Source organism: Oncorhynchus keta, chromosome 34, assembly GCF_023373465.1.
Source record: "Oncorhynchus keta strain PuntledgeMale-10-30-2019 chromosome 34, Oket_V2, whole genome shotgun sequence".
Classification (NCBI taxonomy): Eukaryota; Metazoa; Chordata; class Actinopteri; order Salmoniformes; family Salmonidae; genus Oncorhynchus; species Oncorhynchus keta.
In genome coordinates this window covers 24,398,066-24,424,867 of record NC_068454.1, presented here as the reverse complement: position 1 = coordinate 24,424,867, position 26,802 = coordinate 24,398,066, and the positions used below count along the sequence as shown (strand labels likewise).

At 41.1% G+C, this 26,802-nt stretch overlaps 1 protein-coding gene across 2 annotated transcripts; it reads left to right on the top strand.

The window, feature by feature from the left end:
• LOC118366819 (neuroligin-4, X-linked-like) lies at positions 1 to 26,802 on the top strand. Of its 2 annotated transcripts, none has more exons than XM_035749545.2 (9): positions 1 to 324; positions 4,531 to 5,185; positions 5,602 to 5,754; positions 10,383 to 10,568; positions 10,724 to 10,989; positions 18,581 to 18,742; positions 18,916 to 19,277; positions 19,403 to 19,549; positions 24,460 to 26,802. In XM_035749545.2, the coding sequence occupies exons 2-9, from the start codon at positions 4,699 to 4,701 to the stop codon at positions 25,274 to 25,276; spliced, it is 2,580 nt and encodes an 859-aa protein (XP_035605438.1). In that variant the 5' UTR covers positions 1 to 324; positions 4,531 to 4,698; the 3' UTR covers positions 25,277 to 26,802. The 2 variants fall into 2 exon arrangements, with proteins under 2 accessions (XP_035605438.1, XP_035605437.1); XM_035749544.2 differs by having other exon boundaries at positions 10,709 to 10,989.

Sequence of the window (26,802 nt, the reverse complement as noted above, 5' to 3'; positions counted from 1 at the left end):
AAGATGTGAACGTCGTAGTTTTTTCTTCTGTTAACGATAATCACGTCCTGTACGGTATTCAGTTGTTGCGGGGTTCAGACCACAAATACTTAGGCTATTCCCGGGAGCTCACGGCAACGGTGGAATTTACCCCAGGCACGTCGCTGGTGCACGAGGCTCTGCAGTCATCGACACACGGTCCCAGGATTTCTCTCACCGCTCTCTTGTCCTCACTCCCCATCTTCTTTTCAGTTTTCTTAGCAGTGAGGGATGAAACGCTCTGTCAGCTGACATTTTTACTGCAGCAGCTGCGTGAACAGACCAATGGAGCAATGACGTGTGTCGGTGAGTCTCATTTATCACCATGTTCTACTGTGTATGTGTGTGTGTGGGGGGGGGGGGTATGCTACAGTACGCTCATTACTATTCATCTGATGTTGCGCTTCACAGTCACATTTTTGTGACTAAAACCCCGCTATATAATGTATTTCACTATTGGCTGTATATAATAGATAAATAGCTGGATTTCAGATGGATAACAGGTTGATTGTCTTTAGACATGTCCTGAGTCTAAACGTCATGATTTAAGCAACACAACCGGTGTCATGGCCCCTGTAGCACCTGGGGGGTGTCACTGCAGCGAATGGAGAGGAATGGGCTCTGATTAAAATATCCAGCCATATGCCGCTGATACAGGTCCAGATATTAGGATACCTGATGATGCAGCTGCAGTACCAGTCACAGCCAAGAGATAACATTTAAATGTTACATATTAATTTCTCTCTCTCGCGCACGCTCTCTCCATCTCTTTCTCTAAAATCGATTCAATTCAAATTACCTTTATTGGCACGAATGGGAACGACCAATACAAGATCAATGCTATAGCTACAACAACAACTTGTGCGGACGTTTTAAACATTCATACTAATTTCCCCAAAAGGGCAGGGGGTTTCTGAGATTTATAAACCAAAGACTGATATTTAACAAAAATTACAATATGGAAATTACATGAATGACAATTGCAATAACTAGCACATACTGTGCTGCCAGCGCCAATACTATTGCCATGTCGATTTTGAATGAAGGCACAAATGATTATTCCACTGAAATAATAATATAGATTATTACACTGAAGTTAAGTGGTAACTGGGCAAAATAATGCCCCAATGGTGAGTAACTATAACTTGTTACCATGATATTGCAATGCTATTACCATTTTATCCTGTGCTGTAGTCAGTGGGGATTTAAGCATCTAAGTCTTGGTGGGGCTAACTCCACACATTTATTTTTTAGATGCATGCCAGCAAAGCCACTACACAACACAACACTAAACAATACATTAATTGCACTATAACGGTGACAAACGGGGCCCACAAACTGTTAGGGCCTACATAAAGCTGTCCCAACAGCAGAGCTTTCTTTTCAGCACCATGGAGTGAATCCTTACCACCGCTACACCTGGCTATCAGCGGAGCCTTGTCTGGCAGCGAAACAGTTAATTCAGCCTCATTTACTGCCTTTTTTAAAAACATAGCTGATATGGTTGACTTGCTTAAACAAATGTGATTTCTTCTGACAATTGAGATGTACAAACTATGGCATAAAGGAACGATGAGCGGATGAGAGGTAATCGTAATTTCGATTAAGACATTTAATGAATGAGCTAAGATGGACGTAGTCAATACAACTATTTGTTCAGCACTTTTGAAATACAGTGCCTCAAGGGGGCCAGTATTCGGCCCCCTTGAACTTTGAGGCCTTTTGCCACATTTCAGGCTTCAAACATAAAGATATAAAACTGTATTTTTTTTGTGAAGAATCAACAACAAGTGGGACACAATCATGAAGTGGAACGACATTTATTGGATATTTCAAACTTTTTTAACAAATCAAAAACTGAAAAATTGGGCGTGCAAAATTATTCAGCCCTCTTAAGTTAATACTTTGTAGCTCCACCTTTTGCTGCGATTACAGCTGTACGTCGCTTGGTGTATGTCTCTATCAGTTTTGCACATCGAGAGACTGAAATGTTTTCCCATTCCTCCTTGCAAAACAGCTCGAGCTCAGTGAGGTTGGATGGAGAGCATTTGTGAACAGCAGTTTTCAGTTCTTTCCACAGATTCTCGATTGGATTCAGGTCTGGACTTTGACTTGGCCATTCTAACACCTGGATATGTTTATTTTTGAACCATTCCATTGTAGATTTTGCTTTATGTTTTCGATCATTGTCTTGTTGGAAGACAAATCTCCGTCCCAGTCTCAGGTCTTTTGCAGACTCCATCAGGTTTTCTTCCAGAATGGTCCTGTATTTGGCTCCATCCATCTTCCCATCAATTTTAACCATCTTCCCTGTCCCTGCTGAAGAAAAACAGGCCCAAACCATGATGCTGCCACCACCATGTTTGACAGTGGGGATGGTGTGTTCAGGGTGATGAGCTGTGTTGCTTTTACGCCAAACATAGCGTTTTGCATTGTTGCCAAAAAGTTCAATTTTGGTTTCATCTGACCAGAGCACCTTCTTCCACATGTTTGGTGTGTCTCCCAGGTGGCTTGTGGCAAACTTTAAACAACACTTTTTATGGATATCTTTAAGAAATGGCTTTCTTCTTGCCACTCTTCCATAAAGGCCAGATTTGTGCAATATACGACTGATTGTTGTACTATGGACAGAGTCTCCCACCTCAGCTGTAGATCTCTGCAGTTCATCCAGAGTGATCATGGGCCTCTTGGCTGCATCTCTGATCAGTCTTCTCCTTGTATGAGGTGAAAGTTTAGAGGGACTGCCAGGTCTTGGTAGATTTGCAGTGGTCTGATACTCCTTCCATTTCAATATTATCGCTTGCACAGTGCTCCTTGGGATGTTTAAAGCTTGGGAAATCTTTTTGTATCCAAATCCGGCTTTAAACTTCTTCACAACAGTATCTCGGACCTGCCTGGTGTGTTCCTTGTTCTTCATGATGCTCTCTGCGCTTTTAACGGACCTCTGAGACTATCACAGTGCAGGTGCATTTATACGGAGACTTGATTACACACAGGTGGATTGTATTTATCATCATTAGTCATTTAGGTCAACATTGGATCATTCAGAGACCCTCACTGAACTTCTGGAGAGAGTTTGCTGCACTGAAAGTAAAGGGGCTGAATAATTTTGCACGCCCAATTTTTCAGTTTTTGATTTGTTAAAAAAGTTTGAAATATCCAATAAATGTCGTCCACTTCATGATTGTGTCCCACTTGTTGTTGATTCTTCACAAAAAAATACAGTTTTATATCTTTATGTTTGAAGCCTGAAATGTGGCAAAAGGTCGCAAAGTTCAAGGGGGCCGAATACTTTCGCACGGCACTGTATATAGCGACAGAATTCAGATCATGGGCCGTTCTTAACGTATTCTCAAGACAGAACCTAAATAAAAGGGGCATATAAGCAGACAATGAAAGCTATTTCAATATTCAATGATGACGTTTCTCTAAAACAGGCTATAGGCTACATGTGCACCACTAAGTCAGAACAGTAGGTTAAGTTCTGAGGGGGATAGGTGCCAAATTATTAGGGTGAGGCACATGGGTTACTAACAGTTTATTACACAACATACATGTAGTATTACTTTCTTAGCTACAGTATACATATCTCCCTAGCAAATTACATTATTTATTATTTAATACATTTTTGGAATCACTGTTGTGCTGTGCTCACTTGAACAGGAATGTGGTGCAGCAGTCCTTGTGGGCAAATTTTGTCATGATGATGACTGCTTGTCTAGCTTGGAAGCTAAGAAGTTCAATCAAAGCTACGGTAGATATAATGTGATTTGACGTCATTTTATCTGTGGCCAATGACCTTGAGGATTCTTGGATGTGCACTTGAAATGTAAGTCTATGACAGCACCCGTTAGGGCTTGAAATTTCTAGCTCTCCCTGTAGATTTTGAGGTGATGTAGTGTCCCCATGAGTGACAGAACACTGAGCCAATCACAGCACAACTAGAGAAGATGACCAACCCCTATGCTCTGTATTTTCTGCTAGCTGCCCCTACACCACAGAAAGCACTGAGCTAGGCTGAAGCACTTGCATGTTTGTACGTGGCTTTATAAACTCAATACATTTAAAAATATATATTGTTTGCCAAAATAACATGCAAAACAGGCAACAAAAAAACAAGTGGGGCTCAAAATGACAGGTCGCCACTGGCTGCTATGTAAAATTATACCAAGATTGCTCTCAGTTTCTCTTTAGTTGGAGCATGAGAGGAGAAAATGTCTCTCAGTTTCTATCACTCTGCACCCTGAGAGGTTGCAACTTGTTCTCTCTGGCCAGTCATGTTGTTTTAATGGGGTCTTCATGTCTATACAAAGTCCGCCGTTATTTGTGGTATTGTACTCTTTCAGACTAGGCTGTGTCAAAACTTGCATGCTTTTTTTCAACTGGCAGTGGAAGAGCGAATTTTCCCAGTTCAGCCCGCACGCTTGGAGGAGAACCATTGTACATGCAGTATGTATATATAATTCAAGCTCTGTCTCTGCTTTTTCTCTCTGTCTCTCTCCCTCCCTCCAGGCAGAACAGTGTGACTGTACGAAGAGAACCGGGAGGTGACTGGCTGACCCAGGGAGGAGAGAGACATATTCTGAGACAAACACACACAAAAAACTGAGCAGGGCTGTGTGAGTGTGTGTTAAACTCTCAGACGGAGTCCTGATCTAAACCGAACGCCGACACTCCCACATGTCTCCCCCGTCTCCCCCCACCCCTATCCCCTCTCTGCCCTCCTATCTACTGTGTGTCCTCTCCATGTTCCTGTTCCTGTCCAGACTGAGGGGCATCCTCCCCCCTCTCCTCTCCCTTGTCCTGTCCCTCCCCCCTGCTGCTAGCCAGTCAGTCATCACCACGTCCCAGGGCAGACTGAGGGGTCAGTTGACCCCCCTGCCTTCTGACCTGCTGGGCCCTGTGGTCCAGTACTTGGGGGTCCCCTACGCCCGCCCCCCCACCGGGGAGAGACGCTTCCAGCCCCCCGAGCCCCCACTGTCCTGGCCAGGGGTGAGGAACGCCACCCAGTTCTCCCCCGTCTGTCCCCAGCCTGTAGAGGAACACAGCCTGTTGACAGAGATGTTACCTCTCTGGTACTCTGCCAATCTGGACATAGCCAGCGCATACCTGGCACAGCAGAGTGAAGACTGCCTCTACCTCAATATATACGTCCCTACTGAGGAAGGTATGTAGTATATACAGTACACACACACAATCAAATCAAAGTTTATTTGTCACCTGCGCCGAATACAACATTTAACCTTACAGTTAAATGCTTACTTACAGGCTCTAACCAATAGTGCAAAAAATGTATTAGGTGAACAATAGGTAAGTAAAGAAATAAAAACAACAGTAAAAACAGTAGCGAGGCTATATACAGTAGCAAGGCTATACACAGTGGCGAGGCTGTATACAGTAGCGAGGCTACATACAGACACCGGTTAGTCAGGCTGATTGAGGTAGTATGTACATGTAGATATGGTTAAAGTGACTATGCATATATGATGAACAGAGAGTAGAACTAGCGTAAAGAGGGGTTGGCGGGTGGATGCATCCATCTCTACATATTTATGCATGCAGCTTGTGTGTGTGTGATTCCAGACATCCATGATGAGGGCGGTCTGCGGCCAGTGATGGTGTATGTCCATGGAGGTTCTTATTCTGAAGGGAGCGGCAACATGATGGACGGCAGTGTCCTCGCTAGCTATGGAAACGTCATTGTCATCACAATCAACTACAGGCTGGGAGTACTGGGTTAGTCAACTTCTTCATCAACGTCGTCGTCATCTTTACCATCATCATCGTGAGATTCCGCCTAATCACCTTTATGGCTTACTCTCTCACTGGTTGAAATGTCACCGGTCTGTGTTGCCACTGAGTAGCTAGCAGCCTGTAGACAGCCAGATTCATCTGTGTGTATGCCTGGTTAGAGGGGAGCCATCAGCTTTGTGTTTATGGCTCACAGTAGGTAGGGTTAAATTAAGCTTTATGAGAGGAGGAGAGAGAGAGACTAGACACATTGGAAAGAATTAACCAAAAAACAGAGCAAACTAGAATGCTATTTGACCCTAAATAAAGAGTACAAAGTGGCAGAATACCTGACCACTGTGACTGACCCAAAATGAAGGAAGGTTTTGACTATGTAAAGATTCAGTGAGCATAGCCTTGCTATTGACTGAGGTCGCCGTAGGCAGACCTGGCTCTCAAGAGAAAACAGACTATGTGCACACTGCCCACACAATGAGGTGGAAACTGAGCTGCACTTCCTAACCTCCTGCCAAATGTATGACCATATTAGAGACACATATTTCCCTCAGATTACACAGAACCACAAAGAATTTGAAAACAAATCAAATTTTGATTTAAAAAAACTCCCATATCTATTGGGTGAAATAACAGTGTGCCATCACAGCAGCAAGATTTGTGACCTGTTGCCACAAGAAAAGGGCAACCAGTGAAGAACAACTATAATAAACTACAACCCATATTTATGTTGATTTATTTTCCCTTTTGTTCTTTAACTATTTGCGCATCGTTACAACACTGTACATAACATTTGAAATGTCTATTCCTATGAAATGTTTGTTAATGTAATGTTTACTGTTTGTTTTTTATCATTTATATCACTTATAAAATATCTATTTAATTTGCTTTAGCAATGTAAATATATGTTTCCAATACCAATAAAGCGCTTTGAATTACATTTAATTGAGATAAGAGAAGCAGGGTGTGAGGCAAGGAAGGGGAGGGAATAAGAGAGAGGGTAAGAGAGGAGGTGATCTAGAGAAAGAGGTAGTGCGGAAAGGTTTAAGAGGAAAGGAGTGGGAGGGGAGGAGGAAAACAAGAGGGGTGAAGAGGAGGTGATCTAGAGAAAGAGGTAGTGCGGAAAGGGTTAAGAGGAAAAGAGTGGGAGGGGAGGAGGAAAACAAGAGGGGAGAAGAGGAGGTGATCTAGAGAAAGAGGTAGTGCGGAAAGGTTTAAGAGGAAAAGAGTGGGAGGGGAGGAGGAAAACAAGAGGGGAGAAGAGGAGGGCTAAGTGATTGGATTTATAATCATTGAAGGTCACATGTATCTTCTGGCTCAGCCCTCAGTAACGCACACACACTCCAGCTCATCCTGTTAGTGACACACTCATGTCCCTAGTGTGGCGTGTGAATTAGTGACACACTCATTTTGCGTGTGCATGTGTTCAGTGACACATGGATGTTCTGCTGTCCCAGGTCTACCCCAGGTCTGACTGAGGGTGGTGAGCAACGGTCACATGACATCATCAGTCACTGAGTCACGTCACCACATTACCCAGGGTCCTCAGGGTTTGGCTACACTGTAAAACATGTCTGTCAATCTGTGTTTAGACAATTAATTTGTTCTACAGTATAAGGGTTAGTGTGCAACTTTAGCCACTTACTGGATTAGGTTTAGGTTATAACGACATACTGTAATACTTGTTATTATTGATTTATTAAAATCACTAATGAGAGATTTATAAGTATCTGCCGTATTAACCAATCCCCAGTGAGAATACTAGTCTCATAATTGTAAGGAATCAAATCTAGTTTCAAGTGGAGATCGGCCTTTAGTTCCAAGTCCATATTTACATCCTGCTGTTCATGTCTTTGATGAAAAGTATTTTTTAAATACAATACAGTGCATTCCATACAGTGTATTCAGACCCCTTCACTTTTTCAACATTGTGTTACATTACAGCTTTATTCTAAATTGGTTTAAATAAAATGTTTCCCCCATCAATCTACACATAATACCCCATAATGGCAAAGCGAAAACAGGTTTTTAGAAATGTATGTCAATTTATAAAAACAACCAAACAGAAATACCTTATTTACATGAGTATTCAGACCCTTTGCTATGAGACTCGAAATTGAGCTGAGGTGGATCCTGTTTCCATTGATCATCCTTGAGATTTTTCTACAACTTGATTGGAGTCCACCGGTGGTAAATTCAATTGATTGGACATGATTTGGAAAGGCACACACCTGTCTATATCAGGTCCCGCAGTTGACAGTGCATGTCAGAGCAAAAACCAAGTCATGAGGTTGAAGGAATTGTCCGTAGAGCTCGGAGACAGAATTGTGTCAAGGCACAGATCTGGGGAAGGTTACCAAAAATGTCTGCATCATTGAAGGTCCCCAAGAACACAGTGGCCTCCATCATATTAAGTGGAAGAAGTATGGAACCACCAAGACTCTTCCTAGAGTAATCCGCCCGGCCAATCGGGGGAGAAAGGCCTTTGTCAGGGAGGTGACCAAGAACCTGATGGTCACTCTGACAGCGCTCCAGAGTTTCTCTGTGGAGATGGGAGAAACTTGCAGAAGGACAACCATCCCTGCAGCACTCCACAATCAGGCCTTTATGGTAGAGTGGCCAGAAAGAAGCCACTCCTCAGTAAAAGGTGGACCAATTATGATTTTTCAACGCTGATACCGATTTATTGGAGGACCAAAAAAAAGCTGATACCGATTTATCGGACGATTTTTAAAATATATATATATTTGTAATAATGACAATTACAACAATACTGAATGAACACTTTTATTTTAACTTAATATAATACATCAAAAAAATCTATTTAGTCTCAAATAAATTATGAAACATGTTCAATTTGGTTTAAATAATGCAAAAACAAAGTGTTGGAGAAGACCGTAAAAGTGCAATATTTGCCATGTAAAAAAGCTAACGTTTAAGTTCCTTGCGCAGAACATGAGAACATATGAAAGCTGGTGGTTCCGTTTAACATGAGTCTTCAATATTCCCAGGTAAGAAGTTTTAGGTTGTAGTAATTATAGGAATTATAGGACTATTTCTCTCTCTACCCTTTGTATTTCATTTACCTTTGACTATTGGATGTTCTTATAGGCACTTTAGTATTGCCAGCCTAATCTCGGGAGTTGATAGGCTTGAAGTCATAAACAGCGCAATGCTTGAAGCACAGCGAAGAGCTGCTGGCAAATGCAGGAAAGTGCTGTTTGAATGAACGCTTACGAGCCTGCTGCTGCCTACCACCGCTCAGTCAGACTGCTCTATCAAATCATAGACTTAATTATAATATAATAACACACAGAAATACGAGCCTTAGGTCCTTAATTTGGTCAAATCTGTAAACTATCATTTTGAAAACAAAACGTTTATTCTTTCAGTGAAATACGGAACCGTTCTGTATTTTATCTAACGGGTGGCATCCCTAAGTCTAAATATTGCTGTTACATTGCAAAACCTTCAATGTTATGTCATAATTATGTACAATTCTGGCAAATTAATCACAGTATTTGTTAGGAAGATATGGTCTTCACACAGTTCGCAACGAGCCAGGTGGCCCAAACTGCTGCATATACCCTGACTCTGCTTGCACAGAATGCAAGAGACGTGACACAATTTCCCAAGTTAAAATAAATTAATGTTAGCAGGCAATATTAACTAACTATGCAGGTTTAAAAATATATACTTGTGTATTGATTTTAATAAAGGCATTGATGTTTATGGTTAGGTACACGTTGGTGCAACGACAGTACTTTTTTCGCAAATGAGCTTGTTAAATCATCACCCGTTTGGCAAAGTAGGCTGTGATTCGATGATAAATTAACGGGCACCGCATCGATTATATGCAACGCAGGACAAACTAGTAATATCATCAACCATGTGTAGTTAACCTGTGATTATATTAAGATTGATTGATTGTTTTTTATATGAGAAGTTTAATGCTAGCTAGCAACTTACCTTGGCTCCTTGCTGCACTCGTATAACAGGTAGTCAGCCTGCCACGCAGTCTCCTCGTGGAGTGCAATGTAATCGGCCATGATCGGTGTCCAAAAATGACGATTACCGATTGTTATGAAAACTTGAAATCGGCCCTAACTAATCGGCCATTCCGATTAATTGGTCGACCTCTGCTCTGGAGAGACCTGAAAATAGCTGTGCAGCGATGCTCCCCATCCAGCCTGACAGAGCTTGAGAGGATCTGCAGAGAAGAATGGGAGAAACTCCCCAAATACAGGTCTGACAAGTTTGTAGCATCATACCAAAGAAGACTCGAGGCTGTAATCGCTGCCAAAGGTGCTTCAACAAAGTACTGAGTAAAGGGTCTGAATACTTATGTAAATGTGATATTTGCTCCAAAAAAATGAAACGGTTTTTGCTTTGTCATAATGGGGTATTGTATGTAGATTGATGAGGAAAAACTACAATTCAATCAATTTAAAAAATAAGTGTGACGTAACAAAATGTGGAAAAAGTCAAGGGGTCTGAATACTTTCCGAATGCACTGTATTTCTGTTTGTTGTGTTTATATATATATATATATTTTACTCTAATATATACTAGACTTTCCTTCTATATTGTTGTGTATTTTATATGTGTTATTCCTTCAGGTTTCCTCAGTACGGGTGACCAGGCAGCTAAAGGCAACTATGGTCTGTTGGACCAGATCCAGTCTCTGCGCTGGGTGAAGGAGAACATTGCTGCATTCAGCGGAGACCCAGACAGAGTCACTGTGTTTGGATCCGGGGCTGGAGCCTCCTGTGTCAGCCTACTAACTCTGTCCCACTACTCTGAGGGTAAGTAACCTCTAACCCCTGAACCCAACCTATGAACCCTTACCCTAGACCTTTAACTTCTAACTGTTAGCCTGGTCACACTTCTCAAAGAGTCACCTCCAATTCTTGACCCATAACCTCTGACCTCTAACCTCTGTCAGCATGCTGTGTATCAGATCTGTTCCAGAAGGCGATCATCCAGAGTGGGACAGCCCTGTCCAGCTGGGCGGTCAACTACCAGCCAGGGAAGTATGCAAGGCTGCTGGGGGACAAGGTGGGCTGCAGCCTGGAGGACTCATCAGAGCTCATCGTCTGTCTGCAGGGGAAGACCTACCAGGAGCTGGTGGAACAGAATATCACTCCAGCTAAATACCACACCGCCTTCGGACCTGTCATCGACGGTGATGTCATCCCTGATGACCCCCAGATACTCATGGAGCAGGTGAGAAAATATAGAACACTCTATGGCTTATATATATTATACATGTATTACAAGTTATTCTTAAAATGTTAGACCTGGACATAGCACCATTTCAGCAGCTGCGCTTGTCTTAAATTTTATATTAAATTGCTTGGATCATAGGAATCACTGTGCTGCCATATTTATAGACCTATCCAAGGCTTTTGATACTGTCGACCATCCCTTACTCATTATAAGGTTGTCTGAAATGGGCCTTGACCAGGATACTTGCAAGTGGTTTAGGAACTATCTGTGAGATAGGACACAATGTTGATTTAAAGCCTAGGCAGCAGCTACTCTTCCTGGGGTCTGGCAAAATGAAGGCAGTTTTACAATTTTAATAACACTACAATACATTCATTACAGAATTAACAACACACTAATGTGGGCCCTCAGGCCCATACACCCCTACCACATATCTACAACACAAAATACATGTGTACATGTGTATAGTGTGTATGTTATCATATGTGTGTATGCATAGGTCTATGTCTATTTGACCATGTTGGTCATTTATGAACATTTGAACATCTTGGCCATGTTCTGTTATAATCTCCACCCGGCACAGCCAGAAGAGGACTGGCCACCCCTCATAGCCTGGTTCCTCTCTAGCACTTTGAGATATCAGCTGATCTAAGAAGGGCTATATAAATACATTTGATTTGATATGCCTATGTTTGTGTTGCTTCACAGTCCAAGTTGTTCTATAAGGTGTGTTTTTATCTGTTTTTTACATCTGATTCTACTGCTTTAATCAATTGCCTGATGTGGAATAGAGTTCCATGTAGTCATGGATCTATGTAGTACTGTGCACCTCCAATAGTCTATTCTGGACTTGAAGAGACCTCTGGTGGCATGTCAAGATTTAGTTAGGTTTAGGGTTTAGTGAATTGATTTCTCCCAAATACAATGCTTTTAGTTTTTGAAATATTTAGGACTAACCTATTCCTTGTCACCCATTCTGAAAGCTCTTTGTTAAGTGTTAGTCATTTCAGTTGCTGTAGTAGCTGACGTGTATAGTGTTGAGTCATCCGCATACATAGACATACTGGCTTTACTCAATATCATTAGTAAAGACTGAAAAAAGTAAGGGGCCTAGAAAGTTGCCCTGGGGAATTCCTGATTCTACCTTTATTATGTTGAAGAATCTTCCATTAAATAACACCCTCTGTGTTCTGTTAGACAGGTATATCTTTATCCACAATATAGCAGGGGGTGTAAAGCCAAAACATAAAGTTTTTCCAGTAGCAGACTGATTGATAATGTCAAAAGCCGACTAACAGTCAAACAAAACAGCATCTTTTTATCATCAATTTCTCTGAGCCAATCATCAGTCATTTGTGTAAGTGCTGTGCTTGTTGAATGTCCTTCCCTATAAGCAGGCTGAAAGTCTGTTGTCAATTTGTTTACTGTAAAATAGCATTGTATCTGGTCAAACACAACTTTACTAAGGGTTGGTAACAGTCTGATTGGTTGGCTATTTGAACCATGAAAGGGGGCTTTACTATTCTTAGGTAGCGGAATTACTTTTGCTTCCCTCCAGGCCTGAGGGCACACACATTCTAGTAGGCTTGAATTGAAGATATGGTAAATATGAGTGGCAATATCATCCGCTATTATCCTCAACAATTTTCCATCCAAGTTGTCAGACCCCGGTGGCTTGTCATTGTTGATAGACAACAATAATTTATTCACCTCTTCCACACTCACTTCACAGAATTCAAAAGTACAATTCTTGTCTTTCATAATTTGGTCAGATATACTTGGATGTGTAGTGTCAGCGTTTGTTGCTGGCATGTCATCCCTAAGTTTGCTAATCTTGCCAATTATTTGTTTTTAAATAGTTGGCAATATCAGTCGGTTTTGTAATGAATGAGCCATCTGATTCAATGAATGATGGAGCTGAGTTTGCTTTCCCAACATTTCATTGAAGGTGCTCCAACGCGTTTTACTAGTGTTCTTTGTCATTTATCTTTCATAGTGTAGTTTCTTCTTCTTTTTATTCAGTTTAGTCACATGATTTCTCAATTTGCAGTACGTTTGCCAATCAGTTATGCAGCCAGACTTATTTGCCATCCCCTTTGCCTCATACATCTCAACCATACAATTTTTCTATTCCTCATCAATCCACGGGGAGTTAACCATTTTTACAGTCATTTTCTTAATGGGTGCATGCTTATTAGTAACTGGGATAAGCAATTTCATTTCAATGTCTGTTTGCTCCTCATTTTAGTTACACACCACAGACCAACAAATATGATTTACATCAACAACATAGGAATCACTACAAAACTTATTGTATGACATCTTATACACTATATTAGGCCCAGCCTTAGGAACTTTGGGTTTCCTAGATATGGCCACTATTGTGATCACTACATACGATGGATCCAAATACTGCTTTCAAGCATATTTCTGCAGCATTAGTAAAGATGTGATCAATACATATTGTAAATGTCATTCCTGTGCTGTTTGTAACTACCCTGTTAGATTGACTGATAACCTGAAGCAGGTTGCAGGCACTGGTTACAGTTTGAAGCTTTTTCTTGAGTGGGCAGCTTGATGAAAGACATATTTTAATCACCTAGAAAATATACCTCTCTGTTGATATTGTAACGAACTTCTTCTTCGTCTGATGATGAGTAGGAAGGATCGGACCTAAATGCAGCGTTGTAAGTGTCCATGATAATTTATTATATCAGAACACGAGAAAATACAAAATAACAAAGTACAGGAAAGAAATGAAAATCGAAACAGTTCTGTATGGTGAAAACACAGACACAGAAAACATAGAATGCCCACCCCAATTCAAGCCCTGACCAAACTAAAATAGAGACATAAAAATGGTACTAAGGTCAGGACGTGACAGATATTGCATACATTATCAAGCATTTCACACATGCTATCCAGCTACTGACTGTTAACCTGTTGCGACGAGCAATCCCGTATCCGGGATCGTAATTATAGCCTCAAGCTCATTACCATAACGCAACGTTAACTATTCATGAAAATCGCAAATGAAATTAAATAAATATATTGGCTCTCAAGCTTAGCCTTTTGTTAACCTCTTAAGCGCACCCGACACGCAGGCGTGCCATCTATCCATCTGGAAATGCAAATGCGCTACGCTAAATGCTAATAGCACTCGTTAAAACTCAAACGTTCATTAAAACACACATGCAGGGTACTGAATTAAAGCTACACTCGTTGTGAATCCAGCCAACAAGTCAGATTTTTAAAATGCTTTTTGGCGAAAGCATGAGAAGCTATTATCTGATAGCATGCAACACCCTGAAATACCTGAAGGGGATGTAAACAAAATAATTAGCATAGCCGGCGCTACACAAAACACAGAAATAAAATATAAAACATTCATTACCTTTGACGATCTTCTTTGTTGGCACTCCTAGATGTCCCATAAACATCACTATTGGGTATTTTTTTCGATTAAATCGGTCCATATATACCCTAAATATCGATCTATGAAAAGTGTGTGATACAGGAAAAAACACAGTTTTAAAACGCAACGTCATTTTTTTAAATTAAAAAAGTTGACGATAAACTTTCACCAAACACTTCGAAATACTTTTGTAATCCAACTTTAGGTATTAGTAAACGTTAATAATCTATCAAATTGATCACGGGGCAATGTGTATTCAATAGCTCCACGTCTTAAAATCATGGTCTGAAATTTCTCTGCCAAAACATCCTGTCGGAGACCGGAAGGAATGGGCTCTCTCTTACTCGTTTGACCAAGAAACAAAGCCCAGGCAATTGACAAGACTGGCGACATCGTGTGGAAGCTGTAGGACTTGCAATCTCAGCCCCATGTAATTTGCTTTCCAATAGACAATACATGCAAGTGGCGGATTGATATTTTTTCCAGATTTTGGTGATCAGTTTTTCTTCCGCTTTTCGATGAAACACACGTTATGTTATAGTCACAGCCGTGATTTAACCAGTTTTAGAAACGTCAGAGTGTTTTCTATCCACACATACTAATCATATGCATATACTATATTCCTGGCATGAGTAGCAGGACGCTGAAATGTTGCACAATTTTTAACAGAATGTTCGAAAAAGTAGGTCGTAGGCTTAACAGGTGTTTTCCAAAACTCACTCTGAGAGCCTCCACCTATCCACTTACTCAATGTGATCTTTCTCGCTAATTTTTAAAAATAAAAGCCTGAAACTATGTCCAAAGACTGTCGACACGTGAGGGAAGCCATAGAAAAATGACTCTGGTTGATATCCCTTTAAATGGAGGATAGGCATGCATAGGAACAGAGAGGTTTCAAAATAAGAGGCACTTCCTGATTGTATTTTCCTCAGGGTTTCGCCTGCAATATCAGTTCTGTTATACTCACAGGCAATCAATCCTTTGACAGTTTTGGAAACTTTTGAGTTTTCTATCCTAATCCGAGAATTATATGCATATTCTAGTTTCTGGGGCTGAGAAATAGGCCGTTTCAAATGGGTACGTTTTTTAGTCATTGAGCAGGTTCCCACCTATACATATCTGGGCTTTTGGACTGACAATATGTCTGTAAAAAACATATGGTTAAGAAGCTGACATTTAAAGTAGGCTTCTTTTATAGAAATAGATCATGCTTCTCCCTGATCAACAAGAGGCAGATTTGTATCGTCAACTTTCCTGCCAGAGCTTGACTAAGGTGAACATTTATTGGAATGCAGCAGGCACTACTCTTAACTCTTTGGATGCCGTCTACCATAGCACCCTTCGCTTTATCACAGGTGATAGTTTTAATACGCATCACTGCATCCTGTATTAAAAGGTTGGCTGGTTCTCATTAAAGTCCCGTAGATCACTTCATGAGTCCCTTTTTGTGTTCAAAGCTCTACTATACAAGCTCTTGACTTACCTAACTTAGTTTTTTAAAGTATAAAAACATGAGATACCAAACCGGGCTGGTCTCCACCAAACTAGGTATATCTGTTTTTTGTTTTAATGCTCCACATTTTTGGAATCACTTACAAAATTGATTACATTTGGATTCCCTGGTGCCACTAGGGCAGTTTAAAACTCTGATGATGAATGAGTTCACTGAGGTGTGCAATTGTTTTGATTGACTTTAATAATTTGTTAATGATGCCTGTGATGTTCTAATGTGATGTACTTGTTTTTTATATTTTATTTTATGTCCTCAGGACACCATTGAAAAAACAGATATCACCCAAGAAGAAATATTAGATACTGTTAAAACATTCACATGGAGAAAAGCATCAGGAATGGATGGCTTTCACATAGAATTCTATTCAACATTTTGGGACAAAATAGCCCCACACAAATGACAAAGCACATGTCACTCAATTCAATACTTCCTAGTTTCATGTATCAAACGGTTATTTCAGGTGTATTAAAACCAGGAAAACCTGGAGAGTCCCCTGCTGATTATAGACCCTTACGTTTAATAAATTGTGACAATAAAATAATAACAAAGCTTATAAGCAATCGAATGGCAAAAATCTTAACAGACTTGATACAGTATAGATTGATTAAACAGGGTTTATTGAAAATATACACAAAGAAATACAAGATCATGTTTCAGTTCAATACAATACCCCAAAAAACACAATTTACATTTATCAATAATGTCTGTTGATGCCGAGAAGGTTTCAACCATCTTGAATGGTCTTTTCTATTCACAACTTTGGAAGCTTTCTACTTTCCAGCTGAAATAATACATTTATAAAAATATTGCATGAATGTCCCAAAGCCAAAATATACACAAATAATAAATGATCTGCTGAAATTGCTTTAGAAAGGTGCACAAGACAGGGGTGTCCCCTCTCCCCACTCCTGTTTGCACTGGCTATTGAACTACTCGCAGAAAGAATTAGACAGGACCCAAACGTAACAGGTATCAGTATTGGTAAACATTAATAAAAAAATTATCTTATTTGCAGATGATCTCCTGATATACCTGACCAATATTGAAAACTCAATGCCCCCTTTTGCTAAAAATATTTTATGAATACTCAAATCTCAGGATCAAAAATATATGTGGAAAAAATGAAATAATGGCATTAGGAAAAAGTAAAAGAATAAGTCACGATCTACAGGAATCCTTTAAGTGGACCACAAAAAATATGAAATATTAAGGATGCTTAATAAATAACAACAAATAACTTTATTCCATTACTCTATATGAAAGCAGGTCTAATTAAATGGAAATATCTTCCCATAAATCTTACAGGTAGGATAAACCTCTTTAGAATGGCATGGCTGCCAATGATTTTGGATTTAATACCAAGTACCCTACCGAAGACATTCTTTAAAAAAGTATACTTGGTCATAACATAATTTATATGGGCAAATAAAATTTATAGAATTTTTAAAGAAGTTGAACATCTTCCTAAGTCTGAGGGTGGTTTTAACCTTCCAGACATGGAATTGTATCAACTCACTACCCAAGGCTTTTATTTGCAACATATGATAAAATGCACTAAAGAGGAACAATGGTACATATTGAAAATGCAGATGCTCATCTCCAGGATCAACTTCATAGTTAAGAACACTATAACAGTATAGAGGAAAATGAAACATTCTACCATAAAAAATATAATTCCCTAAAAACACAACCTTATGGAACAATCCTTGGATAGCTTTTCAGAATTCACATTGAATTGGTCCACATGGAAAACTAAAGGCATAGAAACCCTAAATGAGTTGGTAACAGAAAATAAATGTATTTCCATGACAGAATTAAAAAGTAATTTTGGACTGACCAGTGAAGATACAGTAGTTTTAAATATATGCAACTTAAAAGTTACAGAAACAGATGCTCAAATGATAGGGAACATACAAAACCTTGCAGAGGGCATATCCAACTGACAGTCTCTTAGAAAAATATATAAACTATTGCAACCAAGACTTATAAAAAACTGATGATGGTACAAGATGGAGGTATAAACTACTGTATATAATTTTTTATACAAGATGCAAAATCCATGTCTTACGTGTAAAACTAATAATGACTCAATAATCCATGCTTTTTGGGAATGCTATAAAGTCCAGAAGTTGTGGGTGGAGCTATAAAGTTTGCTGTCAGAAGTATTTCAATGTAACTTTTAATCCGTCTGCATATTTCAAGACATGGCATATTGGGGTGTAGTTAGATACCAATGGACTGGACAATTATCTTCTCATCACTTGAAAAAACCTATTGTAAAAACTTGGAAGTAAATCAATCCGCCATCATTAACACAATGGAAAAATCTAATGATTTATTATTAAAATATATAAATAGCATTGGCGACTGAGAAAAACAAATCGATACAATTGCAGGCCAATTAGCAAACAATAATGCAGGCACTAGGGATGGGGGTGTGAGCATGCTGGTCCGGGCAGATGAAATGTACTAATTTTTTGTGTGTCTGTAAGTTGATGTTTGTATATGGAGTAAAAAAAGAATAATAATATAATTGGGCTCCCCTGATTAAATAAAAGTTAATAATAAAATATGGTTTATTAGATTTAGCAAGATTTGGTTCTGAGCCAGGGTTAAGGATGCATAATGTTGTTATTGTCAACCCTGTTCGTCACACATAGGGAGAGTTCCTCAACTATGACATCATGCTGGGTGTGAACCAGGGGGAGGGGCTTCAGTTTGTTGACGGGATGGTGGACAGTGAGGATGGTGTCTCCAGCGACGATTTTGACTTTGCCGTGTCGGACTTCGTGGACAGTCTCTACGGCTACCCAGAGGGGAAGGTAGGCTGTAGGAAAATATATATGCCCATCCAGTGTTTCTACGCAAGGTGCTGGAGGGCAAAGAATAAGTTCAGCAAAAAGTAGAACTACACTCTGCATACTGCAATCTGTCTATGCTCTCATGTGCTTTATTGACAAGGTCTTTTTTTACCTTGTTTTTATCCTTGCGGCAGGACACGCTGAGAGAGAGCATCAAGTTCATGTACACAGACTGGGCCGACCGGGAGAACCCTGAAACGCGGCGGAAGACGCTAGTCGCGTTGTTCACTGATCACCAGTGGGTGGCGCCGGCGGTGGCCACAGCAGACCTCCATGCCCAGTACGGATCGCCAACATATTTCTACTCCTTCTACCACCACTGTCAGAGTGACGCGTCGCCCGCCTGGGCTGACTCCGCTCATGGAGATGAGGTGCCGTATGTGTTCGGTCTGCCGCTGATCGGCCCCACGGACCTCTTCAACTGTAACTTTTCTAAGAACGATGTGATGCTCAGTGCCGTGGTCATGACATACTGGACCAACTTCGCCAAGACAGGGTTAGAAAAATCTCTTGTCTAACTTCTTTGCTAAGAAATATCTTACTTTCCTCTAATGAATGGTAAAGTAACAACAGTTCAATTTTAAGATCACGTTTTCTGATTGTGTTTGTGCTGTGTCTCAGAGATCCTAACCAGCCGGTGCCCCAGGACACCAAGTTCATCCACACCAAACCCAACCGTTTTGAGGAGGTGGCCTGGGCCAAGTACACCCCCAAGGAACAGCTGTACCTGCACATCGGCCTGAAGCCACGCGTCAGAGACCACTACAGGTAGATCAGATAATCACAGTCCACAACAGAACACTACAAGTAGATCAGATAATCACAGACTACTACAGGTAGATCAGATAATCACAGACTACTACAGGCCACTACAGGTAGATCATATAGTCAGAGACCACTACAGGTAGATCAGATAATCACAGTCCACCACAGAACACTACAGGTAGATCAGATAATCACAGACTACTACAGGCCACTACAGGTAGATCACATAGTCAGAGACCACTACAGGTAGATCAGATAATCACAGTCCACCACAGAACACTACAGGTAGATCAGATAATCACAGTCCACCACAGAACACTACAGGTAGATCAGATAATCACAGACCACTACAGGTAGATCAGATAATCACAGACCACTACAGGTAGATCAGATTATCACAGACCACTACAGGTAGATCAGATAATCACAGGCCACTACAGGTAGATCAGATAATCACAGTCCACCACAGAACACTACAAGTAGATCAGATAATCACAGACTACTACAGGCCACTACAGGTAGATCACATAGTCAGAGACCACTACAGGTAGATCAGATAATCACAGTCCACCACAGAACACTACAGGTAGATCAGATAATCACAGTCCACCACAGAACACTACAGGTAGATCAGATAATCACAGACCACTACAGGTAGATCAGATAATCACAGACCACTACAGGTAGATCAGATTATCACAGACCACTACAGGTAGATCAGATAATCACAGGCCACTACAGGTAGATCAGATAATCACAGACCACTACAGGTAGATCAGATAATCACAGACCACTACAGGTAGATCAGATAATCACAGACCACTACAGGTAGATCAGATAATCACAGACCACTACAGGTAGATCAGATTATCACAGACAACTACAGGTAGATCAGATAATCACAGGCCACTACAGGTAGATCAGATTATCACAGACCACTACAGGTAGATCAGATAATCACAGGCCACTACAGGTAGATCAGATAATCACAGACTACTACAGGTAGATCAGATAATCACAGGCCACTACAGGTAGATCAGATAATCACAGACTACTACAGGTAGATCAGATAATCACAGACTACTACAGGTAGATCAGATAATCACAGACTACTACAGGTAGATCAGATAATCACAGACTACTACAGGTAGATCAGATAATCACAGGCCACTACAGGTAGATCAGATAATCACAGACTACTACAGGTAGATCAGATAATCACAGGCCACTACAGGTAGATCAGATAATCACAGACTACTACAGGTAGATCAGATAATCACAGACTACTACAGGTAGATCAGATAATCACAGGCCACTACAGGTAGATCAGATAATCACAGACTACTACAGGTAGATCAGATAATCACAGACTACTACAGGTAGATCAGATAATCACAGACTACTACAGGTAGATCAGATAATCACAGACTACTACAGGTAGATCAGATAATCACAGACTACTACAGGTAGATCAGATAATCACAGGCCACTACAGGTAGATCAGATAATCACAGGCCACTACAGGTAGATCAGATAATCACAGACTACTACAGGTAGATCAGATTATCACAGGCCACTACAGGTAGATCAGATTATCACAGGCCACTACAGGTAGATCAGATAATCACAGGCCACTGCAGGTAGATCAGATAATCACAGGCCACTACAGGTAGATCAGATAATCACAGGCCACTACAGGTAGATCAGATTATCACAGACCACTACAGGTAGATCAGATAATCACAGACTACTAGAGGTAGATCAGATAATCACAGGCCACTACAGGTAGATCAGGTAATCACAGACTACTACAGGTAGATCAGATAATCACAGGCCACTACAGGTAGATCAGATAATCACAGACCACTACAGGTAGATCAGATAATCACAGGCCACTACAGGTAGATCAGATAATCACAGACTACTACAGGTAGATCAGATAATCACAGGCCACTACAGGTAGATCAGATAATCACAGGCCACTACAGGTAGATCAGATAATCACAGACTACTACAGGTAGATCAGATTATCACAGGCCACTACAGGTAGATCAGATTATCACAGGCCACTACAGGTAGATCAGATAATCACAGGCCACTACAGGTAGATCAGATAATCACAGGCCACTACAGGTAGATCAGATAATCACAGGCCACTACAGGTAGATCAGATTATCACAGACCACTACAGTTAGATCAGATAATCACAGACTACTAGAGGTAGATCAGATAATCACAGGCCACTACAGGTAGATCAGATAATCACAGACTACTACAGGTAGATCAGATAATCACAGGCCACTACAGGTAGATCAGATAATCACAGACCACTACAGGTAGATCAGATAATCACAGACTGCTACAGGTAGATCAGATAATCACAGACTACTACAGGTAGATCAGATAATCACAGACTACTACAGGTAGATCAGATAATCACAGGCCACTACAGGTAGATCAGATAATCACAGACTACTACAGGTAGATCAGATAATCACAGGCCACTACAGGTAGATCAGATAATCACAGACTACTACAGGTAGATCAGATAATCACAGGCCACTACAGGTAGATCAGATAATCACAGACTACTACAGGTAGATCAGATAATCACAGACTACTACAGGTAGATCAGATAATCACAGACTACTACAGGTAGATCAGATAATCACAGACTACTACAGGTAGATCAGATAATCACAGACTACTACAGGTAGATCAGATAATCACAGGCCACTACAGGTAGATCAGATAATCACAGGCCACTACAGGTAGATCAGATAATCACAGACTACTACAGGTAGATCAGATAATCACAGACTACTACAGGTAGATCAGATAATCACAGACTACTACAGGTAGATCAGATAATCACAGACTACTACAGGTAGATCAGATAATCACAGGCCACTACAGGTAGATCAGATAATCACAGACTACTACAGGTAGATCAGATAATCACAGGCCACTACAGGTAGATCAGATAATCACAGACTACTACAGGTAGATCAGATAATCACAGGCCACTACAGGTAGATCAGATAATCACAGACTACTACAGGTAGATCAGATAATCACAGGCCACTACAGGTAGATCAGATAATCACAGACTACTACAGGTAGATCAGATAATCACAGGCCACTACAGGTAGATCAGATAATCACAGACTACTACAGGTAGATCAGATAATCACAGACTACTACAGGTAGATCAGATAATCACAGGCCACTACAGGTAGATCAGATAATCACAGACTACTACAGGTAGATCAGATAATCACAGGCCACTACAGGTAGATCAGATAATCACAGGCCACTACAGGTAGATCAGATAATCACAGACTACTACAGGTAGATCAGATAATCACAGACTACTACAGGTAGATCAGATAATCACAGACTACTACAGGTAGATCAGATAATCACAGACTACTACAGGTAGATCAGATAATCACAGGCCACTACAGGTAGATCAGATAATCACAGACTACTACAGGTAGATCAGATAATCACAGGCCACTACAGGTAGATCAGATAATCACAGACTACTACAGGTAGATCAGATAATCACAGGCCACTACAGGTAGATCAGATAATCACAGACTACTACAGGTAGATCAGATAATCACAGGCCACTACAGGTAGATCAGATAATCACAGACTACTACAGGTAGATCAGATAATCACAGGCCACTACAGGTAGATCAGATAATCACAGACTACTACAGGTAGATCAGATAATCACAGACTACTACAGGTAGATCAGATAATCACAGGCCACTACAGGTAGATCAGATAATCACAGACTACTACAGGTAGATCAGATAATCACAGGCCACTACAGGTAGATCAGATAATCACAGACTACTACAGGTAGATCAGATAATCACAGGCCACTACAGGTAGATCAGATAATCACAGACTACTACAGGTAGATCAGATAATCACAGGCCACTACAGGTAGATCAGATAATCACAGACTACTACAGGTAGATCAGATAATCACAGACTACTACAGGTAGATCAGATAATCACAGACTACTACAGGTAGATCAGATAATCACAGACTACTACAGGTAGATCAGATAATCACAGGCCACTACAGGTAGATCAGATAATCACAGACTACTACAGGTAGATCAGATAATCACAGGCCACTACAGGTAGATCAGATAATCACAGACTACTACAGGTAGATCAGATAATCACAGGCCACTACAGGTAGATCAGATAATCACAGACTACTACAGGTAGATCAGATAATCACAGACTACTACAGGTAGATCAGATAATCACAGACTACTACAGGTAGATCAGATAATCACAGACTACTACAGGTAGATCAGATAATCACAGACTACTACAGGTAGATCAGATAATCACAGACTACTACAGGTAGATCAGATAATCACAGGCCACTACAGGTAGATCAGATAATCACAGACTACTACAGGTAGATCAGATAATCACAGGCCACTACAGGTAGATCAGATAATCACAGACTACTACAGGTAGATCAGATAATCACAGGCCACTACAGGTAGATCAGATAATCACAGACTACTACAGGTAGATCAGATAATCACAGACTACTACAGGTAGATCAGATAATCACAGACTACTACAGGTAGATCAGATAATCACAGGCCACTACAGGTAGATATTCCTTTGCCTACCTTTCCAAGAGCAATATATATCTTGCTGCTTCCATATCTTGTTAAATTATGTATAATGAACCACTTTGCAGTGTTAGCACTTCATGCAAGCAGCACTTGCCACTTTCCCCTTCTGACTGTTTAATGTATAATAACTATAATTGATCATTTATGATGTTATCTTACGTTATTGTGTATATTATCCGATTCCTTGTTAAATGTATTTTTTCTTTGTATGGATGATGACTCTGACTCCAGAGCCGCCAAGACAGCTTTCTGGCTACAGCTGGTGCCCCACCTCCACAACATCAACGAGTTGCTGCAGTATGTGTCCTCTGCAACCCACAGCCCTCCCCAGGACACCACCCCCCACTCCTACACCAAGCGGCTGTCTAAAGGCCTGGGCTTGGGTAGCACGCGACACCCCAACCCCAACCCCCCTGCCACGCCCCAGGCTCCAGCACTGCAGGGGGAGGAGCTGCAGGTCCCCCACCCCGTCATGGAGGACTACTCCACTGAGCTGAGTGTTACCATCGCAGTGGGAGCCTCACTCCTTTTCCTCAACATCCTGGCCTTTGCAGCTCTGCTCTACAAGAAGGACAAACGCAAGATGGAACACCGGAGGCTGCCACGCCCACCTCCACGCAGTGACATCATGAACGCTGACATCACACACCAACTGCAGGGGGAGGGACTTCTGAAGCAGCTGGAGGCTGAGGCTCTGCACCAACACAACACGCTGGAGATACACGACACACACAACATACACCACACACTGGAGGCTCTGGACACGCTGGACACACAGGACATCTACAACACTCTGGACACCCTGCGACTGACCTGTCCACCTGACTACACCCTGACCCTGAGACGCTCCCCTGACGACGTGCCCCTGATGACCCCCAGGTCCCTGCCCATGACCCCTGGTTCTCACCCTGCCACCCCCATGACCCCTGGATCTGTTGTGGGGGTGCAGCCCATGCAGGGCTATAGTCCTTACAGTAACACTCACCTGCCCCATACACACACGCACACACACCCCAACACACACACACATTCTACCACACGTGTATAACCACAGACAGAGATGGGGCAGAACGATGCAGGATTGTTTCTCCAGCACCTAAGATGGCGGAACGATCCAGTCTGCCGTGTTGCATGAATAGAACAATGAGGGAGCGGAAGTGATGAACTCTGGGAGATTAAGTAATGTGCATCAGTAAAAAGAACATTATAAATGAGAACGTCCAATATGGCTGTCAATTTGGTCCATACATCATGGAAACATTGCTTCTATAAGCTGCGTCCGAAATGGCTGAAGTTGCCATGTGACTTGCCCTGGAGCGGGGCTGCTGTGATGTCCAGATCAGACTACTGACTGAACCCTCTGGGAACAACTTGAAGAACCTGTCAAATGTGAATGTAGAATATTTCAATTGCAATGAAATCCTTCAGAGGATCAATGTTCCCTGTAGCTCTGTGCTTAGCCAGGCCAGGGATGTAGTCTGAAGGACAGACAGACACACAGACAGACAGAGAACAACAGATGGACAGGGGCAGAGACAGACTGTATTCATATCACCTGGGACAAATTCCTCTGAATGGTTCAACAATAACAAGTTCAACAGTCCGAAGATCTACCAACCAGCAGTCTGTTCAAATATGTAAATAACTTGTAAACATAATGGGGAAAAGATGGTAAGATTTAAAGCTTTTACTGTTTTATTGCATTCAAATATGTTATTTAACGACCGTAGGTTTTAATTTGAGTTGATTATAAATGTATAGGTCCCCAGAACAAGATTGTAACTTGACGCTTGACTAACCCTGACCACATCTAACAAGATGTAAACCCTGACCCTAACACTAACCCTGACCACATCTATGCCCAACCTCTTCCCTGATCTGAAACTTGTACTGGGACATGGAACTGGGTCTATTTTTGGCCCCATCTCTCAGCCATGGACCCTTACTTTTGTCCTTACCCCTGACCTGTAACCTTTGACCCTGACCTCTAACCCTATCCTCATCCTAAATTTGACCTACATCCTAACTTGGACCCTCAACCTGTCTATGAACTCTTATTTCAGTCCTTACACTTATTGACCCCTTACCTCTAACCCTGTCTTCTAACCCTGATCCTGACCCTACCTACTTCCACCATGTCTCCCAGAGACAAAACTGATCAGATGACCTGAGACCCAAATTCAATCATACTGAAGTCTAAAACGTTGCGATTAAAATCCGTCCCGACACAAATCCTGCATTTGTGAGCTTTTTGAACCATAAAATAAAACGAATATGAAATCATATACTGAAAGCTGAAATAGTGGATCTGAAACAATGAATCTTATTTTAAATACTACCATAGGCTAGATTAAAAGATTATTTTTTTTCAAAATATTTTCAGTTTCTGCCTTAACAGATGGAAGGAGTCTTTGCTGTATGTACTGTATGAACTTTCTGCTCCATTTTGTTAAATAAAGTATCAGTATTTTACCATTTATATGTTTCTCATATACAGTGCCTTCGGAAAGTATTCAGACCCCTTGACATTTTCCACATTTTGGTACATTACAGCCTTATTCTAAAATTGATTAA

What these genes read in the sequence shown, in the direction of transcription:
- LOC118366819 (XM_035749544.2), top strand. Translation starts at nt 4,699, where the DNA reads ATGTCTCCCCCGTCTCCCCCCACCCCTATCCCCTCTCTGCCCTCCTAT. An exon ending in ATACGTCCCTACTGAGGAAG is followed by an intron (nt 5,186 to 5,601) that starts GTATGTAGTATA and finishes GTGTGATTCCAG; the next exon opens with ACATCCATGATGAGGGCGGT. An exon ending in CGCGTCAGAGACCACTACAG is followed by an intron (nt 19,550 to 24,459) that starts GTAGATCAGATA and finishes CTCTGACTCCAG; the next exon opens with AGCCGCCAAGACAGCTTTCT.